Source organism: Musa acuminata, chromosome BXJ3-4 (genome assembly GCF_036884655.1).
Source record: "Musa acuminata AAA Group cultivar baxijiao chromosome BXJ3-4, Cavendish_Baxijiao_AAA, whole genome shotgun sequence".
In the NCBI taxonomy this organism is placed as follows: domain Eukaryota; kingdom Viridiplantae; phylum Streptophyta; class Magnoliopsida; order Zingiberales; family Musaceae; genus Musa; species Musa acuminata.
In genome coordinates, this window is record NC_088352.1 from 1,117,573 (window position 1) to 1,130,120 (window position 12,548).

The following is a 12,548-nucleotide window of genomic DNA, read 5'->3' on the forward strand; positions in this document are numbered from 1 at the left end:
TGAAGATGGACACAATTCAAGAGCTTTATATATATATATATATATATATATATAGCTGTGCAGAGTGAGGAAGTCTCTTGGCTTATGCTCAATGGAGAAGCATATAGCTAATGCTGTTTCTTGTGGTATACCTCCACAGTTGTCTCGAAGTTATTCTATTTTCATAGGGCTTCCACTTGGATCACCTCATCGCAAGGGAAAGGGAGGTTCCTTGCTTTGGCTTGCACTTTAATTGTTGGATGAATGCCTGTGATTCTTGTATCACTGGTTTCTCTCGAGATGCCAAGTGAATCAATCCACTGGTGGTGGTGGGCATCAATGTAGACGCATGAACCGAGATGCGTATCATCCCGATTCCGGACGATTCAATCGATCTACTAAAAAGTGAAAACTTAAAAGGTTACCAATTCGAATAGCATTAATGCCTTTCCTCCGCAGAATTGCAAGCGGCCGCTATCATCGTGTGCCATCAACCTCGACTATACTTCTCTTTTCACTCCTCCTCCATCTCTGTTTTCTCATCTTTTCTTTTTCTCTCTCGTACCTTCTCTTCCTCTCCCATCTTCTCTCGTACGTATTATTAGATTGGGAGATGAGAAAAATCAAAAGATAAATTTATCAAAGATCAACCAATAGATAAATGTATCACAAAGTAAATATATGATATGATGTTGTTCAATAACTTTCACCTATATTCATAAAAATAAAATAATATTTTAATACATGAAATTAATTATAAGATATTTGAGTTATCCATATTCAATTACTATTTTCCTTGTAGAACCTCTCACATAAATTTAATGAACAATTCTCTTACTATATTGTTTCTCTCTCGCCAAAAGCTTGAAATTTAATATGTATTTATAGAAACAAGTCCTAATTCACCAAGGAGTTTTAATTTAACTAAAACTCTCTCAACTAGTTTGAATATAATAAAGAATCATAAAATTACTTACCAACTCTAACAATCTCTACTTTTAAAAGTAATTTTTTACTATGTGCATCACACACAAATTGAACCATTAGCTTGAAGAATTTACTATAACTATGCAAACCAAATCAGTTCATAATCCAACACTTGATTCCAATAAGCCAGCTAATACATCTCATGTAAGCTATATGATTCCATAGAGACATCTGCATCTCACCATCTTATGATCAGTGAGATTTTCTTCCCCAACCATAGATATTCTAGAAACTATAAATATCACCTTTTATTTTCTGCATCGCAAACGAAGCTCGTTGTCATATGTACTTACCATCTTCTGAACGTGTAACTTGTTTCCAATCTTTTGAGATCTTTATTTTACTTCCTTTTAAATGATATAACCCTTAATGAAACCTTTTTTTAATAAGATCATACAACACCGAGTAACTTTTATATTTTTACCTCTAGTCTTATAGCTATAAACTAAGGAATCTAATGACTCAAACAAATTATATTCTTCTATATCTTTAAAATATAAACAATATCCTCTAAAGTATGCATTACTTCATTGAACATTTTGATCTTCCCTTTACCAACATTTATGACCTCCATCGATTGAATCATCATCCCTACTTAGCTTATTAATCAACTTATCATTCAGTAAATCAAAAAAATATTTTTGAAAGCAAATATGAGTAACACAAGCACTATCTAAGAGCTAACTCTTTTGGAAAGATATATTGTTACTTTTAAATATTGTGAGGATGTCTCCATCACTATCTATCACAAAAGTGCTCTCATCCATATCTTCTTTTGGTTTTATTTTTCCTAAACCTTTTAGCTTAATTTGTTTATTCTCTTTGCATCTATAGCAAAAATTATCATCCAAAGGCTTGACTCATGATCTCAACTTACCACGCTAAGATTCACTCCCATCAGAAAATCCTCCTCATCAACCTTCACTTTGAGTAGCTAATGTCTCACTATCTATATTATCTTATTTATCATTTTTTCTTATAACATGAAATACTAAAGTTTCTTCAACTTATTCTAAAGTTATCATATCTTTCCCACATAATATCTAACATCTCCACAAAATTAACAAACAAATCGGTGAGCAATATAAAAGTAATAATTCCTTTTTTTTAATTAATTTTTATATCAACTTTCTTTAGTTAATCCAATATTCTTTTGAATATATTAAGATATTCTACCAAGTATCTACGTTTCTCTATCCTCAGCCTATATAATTTTTATTTCAGATACAACTTGTTAAATAAACTTTTAATTGAATAAGATTTTTGTGACTTATCCCAAAATAACCATAACATAGTCATTATTGATAATATTATTAGCTATGTAAAGATAAATAGTTTGCCTCAAGCTCCTCAGAGTCTTTATCACTCATCTTTTCTAGTTTGTTTTCTCATTTTATTATTGTTCTTGGTAGATCTTGTTAAACAAGAAGATTCTTTATCCTCCTCTACCATAGGTAAATTTTATTTTTTATTTTCTCCATAATAAAATCAGCATAAATAACTGATGACGTCCTTATTAAATCTCTGATCATTTTTTCTTTGGGGCTCTAATACCACTTTTTTTTAGGAAGGGAGAAGAGAAAAACTGAAAGCCAAAAGAGAAATCTACTAAAGATCAACAAATAGATAATGTAGCACAAAGCCAACATAAGATGTAACATAGTTCGATTTTCAGCTATATTTATAGAAAAATTTAATTTTTTTAATATATGAGATTAATTACAAGATCTCTTAGAGTCTTTTCCATACAAGCATGATTTGCTTTTAGGTATTTTCATGTAAGCTTAAAAAACTTTTCTCTTAATCTCTATAGAAATTCTAAAGATCACTCTTAAGAGCACCCAAAATATATTACCTATCCGTCTCACTAAAACTTAAAACTTAAAGTATATTTATAGAAATAAGTCCTAATTCACCGGCAAGTTTTAATTTAACTACGACTCTCTACTTAATTTAATTATAATCAAAAACTCTAAATATACTTATCATCCCTGATGCCATCACATATCGTAGGAAGCAATAATATCAATCTACACAGAGAATTAGACTCATCTTCTCCTCTCTTCCTATCCTTCGTAGGACCAGTATAAGTGATAAAATAAGGGCTAAGAGAGATGAGAGATGATTTGTAATCTTTCTTCTAGATATAGATGATGCGATAAACAAAAGGAACAAACTTTGTATATGAACAAATACAAGCATGCCGTAACACACAACGAAATTAAATGAAAATCACAATCAAATATGACACTAAGATTTATATGGAAAACCCCTCCAACCTGAAGGATAAAAACCACGAGGCAAATCAAAGAAAATTCACTATAAAAATAATGAATATACAAATCTCAGAATCTCTTATCCAAAACTCAAACAACAATCTCAAGAGAATAACTAAGATACAAGGACTGCGTGACTGTGCACAATATCCAAAATCTCCCCAAATAATCACAGCAAAAAGCTAGTATAGATATAATCTAACCTGAGATGAGAACACTGCTTGGATGATTGAAAGCAATCTCTCTATGTTGTTCTTATCTTTTTCCCTTTTCTTTTTTTGTTTTTCTACCATTTTCTCCTCTTTTTGAATCACATTGCTGCTATAGTTTTCTACCCTTGTTGTTGTAATTTTCTTCCTATTTTTCGCAGCCACCACACCCCCCTTATTAGATCTAAGGTTAGGTTAAAAGAGAAGTGGGCTATGAGCTATTAAAGCCCACTATGGGCTACGGGCTGAACTCGTAGGCTGTCAGCCCAACAACCATCTCATGACTCCTCTACGTGAAACAATGTCGACCAACTATCGACACATTTCTTGTATTTATTTCGGTAAGATCTTTGTAACATGTCCGCTATATTATCATCTGTATGAATTTTCTAAAATTACTATTGCTTCTCTTCGAGTACATTCCAAATCCAATAATATCTCACATATGTGTATATACATATATGCGACTTGAAAAGAAAAATTAGGTTCTTACACGGATAAAATGACATTCTGATTGAAAAGAAAAATTAGGTTCTTACACAAATAAAATGACATTTCATCACATAATTTTCCAAGATGAGTCCCAATATGCCTCCCGACAAGAAAGCGGACTGCAAAAGGAAAACTGTCCAAGTGTTTTAGCCGCCCGAATATGGTTTAACCATCCGACTTACCTGCAAAAGGAAAACAGTGGGGTCCCAGACATTCTCCCATCACGTAGAAGGTAAGCTACGCCGGGAAGACGCAAGCTCAACGACTCGGGAGGCCTAGCCCAAGCTTTGAGCACATTTGCAAGTACAGCCCTCAACAACTACGGCTAGTTTGATCCCACCTTCCCACGTATGTAAACCAAGTAAGTTGTCATATACACGCACGATAGCAATTACTAAGCAATGACCTAAAAGATAAGCCCCCCAATAAATGGCAGAAACTGTCATAGAGGTAGAGCTGCTGCTTTGCAACTATGTTCACGACAAATACAAACTACAAAAAGCATTTGAGTGACATTGAAGTAATCCACCAGCAAAATATTCAAAAAAAAGAAAATTTCAAATTTAATCCAATGGATTGCCACATACCTGTATCCAGACATGAATGGGCATTCAGCAGAGAAGTTGTCACTTAGTACAACAGCCACTTGATCAGAACATAAGATTTCAGAGTAAATGTCATCAATCTGCAAATACAGGCTAATAACTTTGGTTCAGAAATATCGACCTCTCGAGTTATAAGCACGACCACCAGTATAACGCCCACGACTGCCGAAGCCACGGCCCCTGGCGCCTCCTCTTGACAATTCGGCTCTCTCCCCGTAGGAGTCATAGTGACTTGCAGCATATCCACGTGGTGCATCATCGTATGTACTGACAGCATTGGGAGCGGCACCAAAGCCATGTGCATCGCTAGCTCCAGCATTACTCTGAAAGCTGTTCACATAAGCCTGTTGATATTGCTGATGGCGTGCCTGAGATTCTTTGTGGAGCATATCCTCTCTCTGGGTAGCTTGACGGGCTCGAACAGCCAGCAGTTTTTCTTGATATTGTGTGTTGATCTCATTTAATCTCTAAGGTTTCAAAGGAATATTGATGTGAACAATTAGAAACAATTAAATGCTGAAGATTTAGGATATGAAAAGGTAGATTTTGAAATATAATAATTGGAACCAAGAAGACATCTATCTGAGGATAAAACCGAGCAAATAATACATATATATGTTATTGATGTAGATAAATAAAAACAAATATACCAGCAATTCCTTCTTAAAATGCACAGAAAGGAGCAAAGTTCATTGACAAATTCTCCTAAATCTGGAAGACCCTCCCAACAGAGAATAACTTGTCACAAAGTCTAGACAGCCCAGGCAACAGTCCCAACCAGACAGTAGAATTGGTTCTAGAAAATTATGCTTATGGGCATATGGGAATATTAGCTGAAGTCCAAAAGAAAATTAAATTATGGAGATTGTTTATTAGCAGATTATCTGCTTTTAACTCCATGTACATGTGCGAATGTTCCTCCACAAACCACAATCTTATAAATCTAGCCAGGCTACTGGAGCACATTATATTGACTACTCGAACAAAGACCTGACACCATCAAAGGAATTCATGATTTTTGCTAGAAAATCACTGCCTAGCATTCTCCAAATCCTACCATTTTACCTATTAAATTGCAAAGCCTCTCTAATTTTTTCAAACTAGTTATATAGTTTTTGATAACCAGATGATTGCATCATGGAGATACAGAGACTTGAAACACCAGCTGATTAAACTGTCACATTGTAGAGTCTTCTAGTAATACATTTAACTGGTTCATTAAAAAAAACTTGTATCAAGACTTCAAAAAATTTCATGTTCTGTTGATATTTTTAAGAACATTTGCCTTATAATGGTTTTATCTATAGCCCTTCAACACTCGTCAATAATTTGAAAGGAAAAAGATGTTAGTTCCTACAAAAAAAAGATCCCCATGGTTATTTCAAAACTCTTCCAGAACTGTTATGATTCAAGTTTCACGCACTTCTTTCCAAAGTAATAACTAAACTTGAATTTGGATGGTGGATCTGAAAGTCTATACTTAACAGAAAATCAAGAATTTCTGTTACTCAGGCTTAGCTATCAACTTCACCAAGAGTAAATCAAGAATTTATCTTTTCTCTACAAGGTTGAGAAAGTTTGGAGATGGGTTGGTTCTCCTCCTTTGTTAGACCTATGGAAAGAAGGGAAACACAAACTCTTCAAAATCTGGTTAGTGGAAACGTGTAGTGTCTTGTTTCATGGTTTGAAGTCTTTAAATACCTGATCCAGATGACCTTTAAAGTGATTTTGATTTGATTTGCAGATGCTTTTAAATACCTAATGCAAACACTTTATGTTTTGTTGGTCCTTGGTTTTTCTTTCTTTCTTCTTCTTGCTTTTGTTTCGTTATTTTATGCTCTTTCTTTTCACCCTGTACTCATTTTATTCTTTTATAGAATAAGCTTGTGGCTTCACTACCTTTGCTCTAAAAAGAAAAAAAGCTTGTGGCCATCACGTTTTTTACTCATACAAGGTGGCAACAGGATGTGCATGATAAATTGCCTAGAAAGAGAAATTCATAAGATATACAAATAAAAAAATACATCTAGTTTATTACTTAAATTTTAATGCCTACAACTTGAAATGATACAACACCAGAAACAACAAAAATATTACGAGGTAAATACAGAAACTTTCTGTCATTCATCTTAACTCATAGTGAACTAGAAAATAAATTTGCAACAACATTATTATAATTAGTAAAGCACCTATGTCTTAATAAGTACATTGTTTAAATGTAAATTTACGGTTCCAATTGAAACATGAAGATGCAATTATATCTCCAAGATATAATTGGCTGATCCTCAGAACTATCTATGTTGAATCCCTTCATAGTCATGATTACACTATGACAAAATTATAATCAGCATAAGTAGGTACTATGTTGACTAGAATACCAATATTAGAGATTTTTACCTCACCATTAGTTAAGATAATGGCATACACAAATTTCATTACCCATGGTCAGCTCATAACATTTGTACCAATTCTTGTGTTATAGCTTTTAAAGTTGAGGTATATAAACTTCACAAATAAACTACATACAATTTTTTATGTTCGTAACAGGATTCGCTTATAAAAGTTAAAACTATATTAATATCTCCTAAACATTTTATCAGGTAGGTCACACGGCAGCAATGCCGCTTCCTACACCCATGAGGGACATTAGAGCAACAATACCAACTCTTGTTTCCAAAAGGGAGAACCAAAGCCACATACCGAATATATATGTATACCAACACTAGCACGAGGAACAAAAAGCCACTTACTAATTATCAAATTATCAGTCAAAGTTCTATTGCAAATAAGAACGACATTCAGAAATTGAAAATAAACGACCAATCCAGCATCGTCAATAAGGTTCGGCAGGTCATTTTAATGTTATCAATATATGGACCAATAGGTCCAACACCCAAGTGCAAGATATTTTTAACTCGATGATTATTCTGGATGATTGTTTATATAGTTATCAAAAATCTGAATCTTAGGTAACATGAATTAGATCCATTACTTTCTTTGAAGACCTTCTAGAGTTTCATTTCCATGTATCCACAAGTTCCTTGTTGAAAAATAGATTACAATAAATGAAACATATAGAAGTCCTAACTATGAAAATAGAAATATAATTTGATGCATCATTGATTTACCATGAGTTATAAAGAGGAACTGATAAACCAATTTATCAACTATTGTTGCTGTTCATCATACAATCACATAATATGTCATGGTACTCAAATGACAAGTACCATTATCCTATGTCTCTTTATTAATAACTATTTTTCATAAATAGGAAAACACCTAGGAAAAAAGCAAACTTTTATGGCCCATTTGACCACCAATGTCCCAACAAAAGTGCTCAGATAGTTTCTCAGCTTGATACCTTCCATAGCACTAGGGGCCTAGACCATGAGAGCAGCTCAACTACATAGGCAGCACTTTGGTGACCACCTATGCAACATTGATTGGTACCACAAAATCCAGCTTAAAGAGATAGCTTTAATTAGCACATGTATGAAAAGTATTAGAAGTTTAGCTTCTTTTCTACAGAAAAATAAATATCCAAACCTTAAGATTCGTATCTACCAAATTTGTAAATTTACCTCTCTGTGTCTAGCATTTTCTCTGTCCTCTGCTTCCTGCTGCTCCTTGGCCAAGTTCATGATATCATTAAGAAATTTCTTTTCAAGACCTTCAAACGTTTGAGGAAGAGTGCTATCATCAAATGTGGCCACCAACTCGTCTTGACGGGCATGTGCTCTTGGGTCTCTATTTATCTGCATCTCCCTACCTAATTTTGAATCAGACATTTGTGCCTCGTACAAAGTAGACAAAACATCGCTTCCTTGTCCTAAATCAAAATTCATCTCCTATTTAGTTCAACAAGGGTAAGTAGACAAAAGAACCTTAAATTACCATTGGAAAGAGTGAAAACAACAAGATTTGCAGCGAGCAAATATCATATGTAAAACACATCTTTTAAGGCACTATTACATGATACACAAATTATATCATGACTAGAAGAAAATGTCATCTCTCTTGTTTTTGCAATAAGGTAACATTGTCCAAGACTTATGTAGTAGAAAACTAATAAGTGAAGCTTCACATGGTCTTTTATTAGACAATATTTATCAGAAATCTTTACTTTAAAAGGGAAAAGAAAAACTGAAAGTGATATGTCCAAGTGATGCAGCCAACACTTGAGAACCTTCGAGTCCTTTTTTTTTTTTATAAACAAAACAAGCAGCCTTGCTTAGGATATAGATTCCTATATTCAAGTTAGTTCAGTTAAGAACTTCAGTAATTGTAAATGCAAGCTTTCCAAAAGCCTCCATTGGAACTTCCACCCAGGTTTTCCTAGGTATGACTTCTTTTGAACAATATCCATAAAAGACTTTGTGAATCAGTAGCATAAAAAAAAATTATTCCAATATATTATCGGATATAAAAGATGTGTATTGATTTTCAAATGAGACTCAAGTGTCCTTGTTCTATACTTTATAAACTGCAGATAATATCATTTACTCTTATAATAAAAAATGATAGAGTTAAATCTGGAAAAATAAGAAAGCAAGACAGAGCAACTATTTTGCTTTTGCTTTTGTCAGAAAGAAATGGATGCATATGTTATAGGCAAAACAACACTATTTCTAGCATGATAGCACTCATGCTCAATTTTGGTCATTATACTATTCACCTTATTAGTTGCAACGAGTCCATCATGGGATGATCCAGCTCTGAAAATGATGCATTGTTCACTAATACAAGCAAATGCAAATTTATTTTTTCAAATATTTGTTATCAGCATGCAAAATAGTTGGTTTACAATTGAACCTGTCAAGGCATTGTAAATTCAAGCTCAAAGCCAAGCTAAGAAATGTACTTGATTTATAAATAGGACCAACTAACACTCCATGGCCATGTGCAATAGAAAATACTAGTTAGAAATGGAGAGTATTGAATCAAATTTACAGACCATGCAAAAAGTTTGAGCATCAAAAACACACTAACCTAACAAGTAGTATCGAAAAAGACAGAAGACTAAAGCAAATCTCATGGCATTAGGTGGCAAAATCACCATGAAATGGCACAATTTTCAATCTCAAGCGAAGCAACACCTGCCTTCTTTATATAGTTGAGATGGGAGCTGATTTGATCCCTTTGTCCCATCCCTATCCCACTGCCATTGTCCCTCTGCTTTAGAAGGCATATAGTGATGCTCTTCACCATGTTGAAAAGAATCTGACCCTCCTGGAAAATGACTCATATCAGAGCTGTGTTGTAATCTTTGTCCCGACATGTGCTGCATCTGTGCAGCCATCGCAGGATTGATGTCAGCATATTGTCCTTGACGCCTCATTTTTTTCCACTGGAAAGAAAAGACCCAATCTGTTTACCAACATGAATGAAAGTGCAAAAAAAAGAAAAAGAAATAGATTGAACTATCCTGAAGAAAATATAACTCCAGTACAATGAGATTCTTCTCAACATTTGGTAATCTAATACCAATCCAACTGGTCCAAAAAATATAAGCAACCAAACACATGAACTTTCACCCTAAAACAAAGAAAGGTAAGCAAGAAACAATATCTATGTGACACGCTGTACCCTTCAGTAGGAAATGGTGAAGGTTTTACACCTCTAGTTTCAAACAAACTTTTAGTGTCCAAGTTCAAGTAGCCAATAGGGCCATTGTAATGCAATCACACATGAAAAAAGAAGATACCTGCATCTTAGAACAGCATATTGCAATTTTGTATCAAAGAGAAAGTACAGAAATATTACCTGTGCCTTATCAAGGAAATTTTAGTGTAAACTGAAAATGAATAAGTTATAATTACATTGATCCTCTGCTTAAAAAATCCAAAATTTATGCCGTGAACAGAGTTACATTCAAAGATGAAGAGCATGAACTTGTGATGCAATGTAATGCTGTGATGGGTACTATAACATCTTCGACTAATCATATGCTAACTCTGCATATGTACACTTTCAAGAGTACACTGCATGCGCACATATTGGTGCTCTAGACATTTTTTGAAGAATGTTACTGTCAGGTTTAGGTTTTAGTTTTATGTTAGGGAGGCATTTCTCTTTATTATTGGTTTATCTAAGATCTTCTTCTCGCTCTATATGCTAAAACTGGTAACCAAAGTTATAAGAAAGATAATGGTGACTTCATATACTCGCCTACTGAATATTTACAAGAGAAAAAAAGAAAACAAGAAGATGCCGCACCAAGTTCAAATCTATTGCACGGAAGCATTTCAATGAATAGATATCTTAGCTGCAATAATAAGTGCACCCAGAATCTATCGAACAGAAGCATTTCAACAAAATACCAGAGAGAAATAAAATGTCAACACTTATACTGATCAGCTGAAAGCAAGAAATCCAAACAAGTGGATAGTAAATTAGTCAGAAAAATAGACATAAACAACATCTTTTGTATCAAAAACACGGGCAATAAAAAAAAGGGATTACATTCTTAAAAAAGAAACCTCAAAATCATTGCAACATAGAAATGGAAATTTTTACATAGGAATGTCAACTAATGGCATGAATAGAAAAGCTAAAGCTGCTCCAAACAACAACAAAAACGAAAATAAATTGGGTTTCGCAACTTGCACGATCCATAAGTCACAAACCCATTGCGGTGTTTAACGAAACAATACTGGTAGCTGCCTCGTCGAATGTCAGCCCCGTAGAATAGAATCCAACCCCCATGTGCTCCAAGCTGAATCGCTTTGGTAAATTCCTATCCGTTTCTAGCGTAACAAGCCAACCACAATCGAGATGGAGAAACCTAAGTTTCGAACAAAAAAAGCCTTTCGACACGATGTTGGGATAGAAATCGAGCCCTGATGGGAGGGCGAATCCAGGGACGAACTCGATCGAGATCCTCATGGTGAAACCCTAATCCAAAGTTGGGAGATTTCATCTCACCTGGCGTTGGCCTTCGATTCTTGCCGGTCCTCGGGCGATCGGGTATGGTTCTTGAGAGCGCTACGCCATTTAAGGAAACGGGTTTTGTTCGGATCCGATAAGACGACCGATTAGAAAAGAAACACCATCAACGTTTCCCGTTTCCGGTTCGTTTCGTCAAGCCCTTTCCAACCCGGCAACCCAGGAGATTTAAACACCTTCGGCTCCGAACACGGGCTGTGGAAGAAGCCTTCGCAGCTGCCGCCGCCCAGCTATGTCCGACGAGGGGGAAGCTCTCCGTCGCCGCTACCTCTGTGGTAGGGCACTTCCGAGAAGTCTCTGAGATTGCCCCTCCCCCGGCAAGGACATTCCCGCTCTTTTGTCCGCAAAATGGTCCTAAATTACTCTTTCTTGAATGAATTAGCAGAAGAGGGTGGATCCGCCGTCCCCGTACTCCACCGTGAAGTGGGGCGCTGGACCGGAACGAGAGGAGGAGATCACGATATCGGGTATGCACCGCGCCATCGCCAAACCGACTCATAGGAAAGGCAATGGAGAAGATACGTGTAGGCCATGCCTTTATTAATGTAAGCTGAAAGCTTTTACCTGTGCATTATATTGTTCTTTTTTATGTTTTCTATGGTCTGACGAGAATGTGCTTGTGATATCTAATTGCTTCAATATGACTGATAGAATGTCCATGACAAGTTACAATCTTGATGAAATTTAAACTGCTCTAGCTGATGGGAGAGCTGATGTTGTTGTTCTATTGTGTAAGATAATTGTTTGAGCTGATTCATTACAGTGAGTTAAATTTGATTTTAATACCAAAATTTTGATAGAGCTTGCAAGGGCTAGAAAGTGGATCATAATAGTTTGTGTTTTTGAGTGCATGATTACAGAACACTTGTTTGCTAAGTCGTTTAACTCCTTTTGATCCTTATATATCACAATTGATCTGAAAATGTTTCTAAAAGTTTGAACTCCGTCGAGGAACCATGGCATATATGTTTGGAACAGATTTCTCTTTCCATATGATAAATATGTTTGGAACCATGGCATATTTTGAGACAATTGAAAAGTATTATCTCGTTGAA

General features: G+C 35.0%; 1 protein-coding gene across 5 annotated transcripts; it reads right to left on the reverse strand.

Annotated features, from left to right (window-relative positions):
• Window positions 1–4,482: 4,482 nt before the first annotated feature.
• On the reverse strand, window positions 4,483–11,628 carry LOC135583468 (uncharacterized). 5 transcript variants are annotated; one of them, XM_065147596.1, is made up of 4 exons: window positions 11,473–11,628; window positions 9,649–9,895; window positions 8,130–8,377; window positions 4,483–5,015 (listed from the first exon to the last, which is right to left on the reverse strand). In XM_065147596.1, exons 2-4 carry the CDS (start codon window positions 9,884–9,886, stop codon window positions 4,656–4,658), a joined length of 846 nt encoding a protein of 281 aa, XP_065003668.1. In that variant the 5' UTR covers window positions 9,887–9,895; window positions 11,473–11,628; the 3' UTR covers window positions 4,483–4,655. The 5 variants fall into 5 exon arrangements, with proteins under 5 accessions (XP_065003668.1, XP_065003671.1, XP_065003669.1 ...); XM_065147599.1 differs by having other exon boundaries at window positions 9,645–9,895; window positions 11,473–11,509; XM_065147597.1 differs by lacking the exon at window positions 11,473–11,628 and adding an exon at window positions 11,202–11,466.
• Window positions 11,629–12,548: the final 920 nt, after the last annotated feature.

Excerpts from the sequence above, each read along its gene's own strand:
- LOC135583468 (XM_065147596.1), bottom strand. The coding sequence starts at position 9,886 with ATGAGGCGTCAAGGACAATATGCTGACATCAATCCTGCGATGGCTGCA. Across the intron at positions 8,378-9,648 it reads ATCTCAACTATATAAAGAAG|GACAAGGAAGCGATGTTTTG; the intron begins GCAGGTGTTGCT and ends ATTTTGATTTAG. Across the intron at positions 5,016-8,129 it reads AAAATGCTAGACACAGAGAG|AGATTAAATGAGATCAACAC; the intron begins GTAAATTTACAA and ends TTGAAACCTTAG.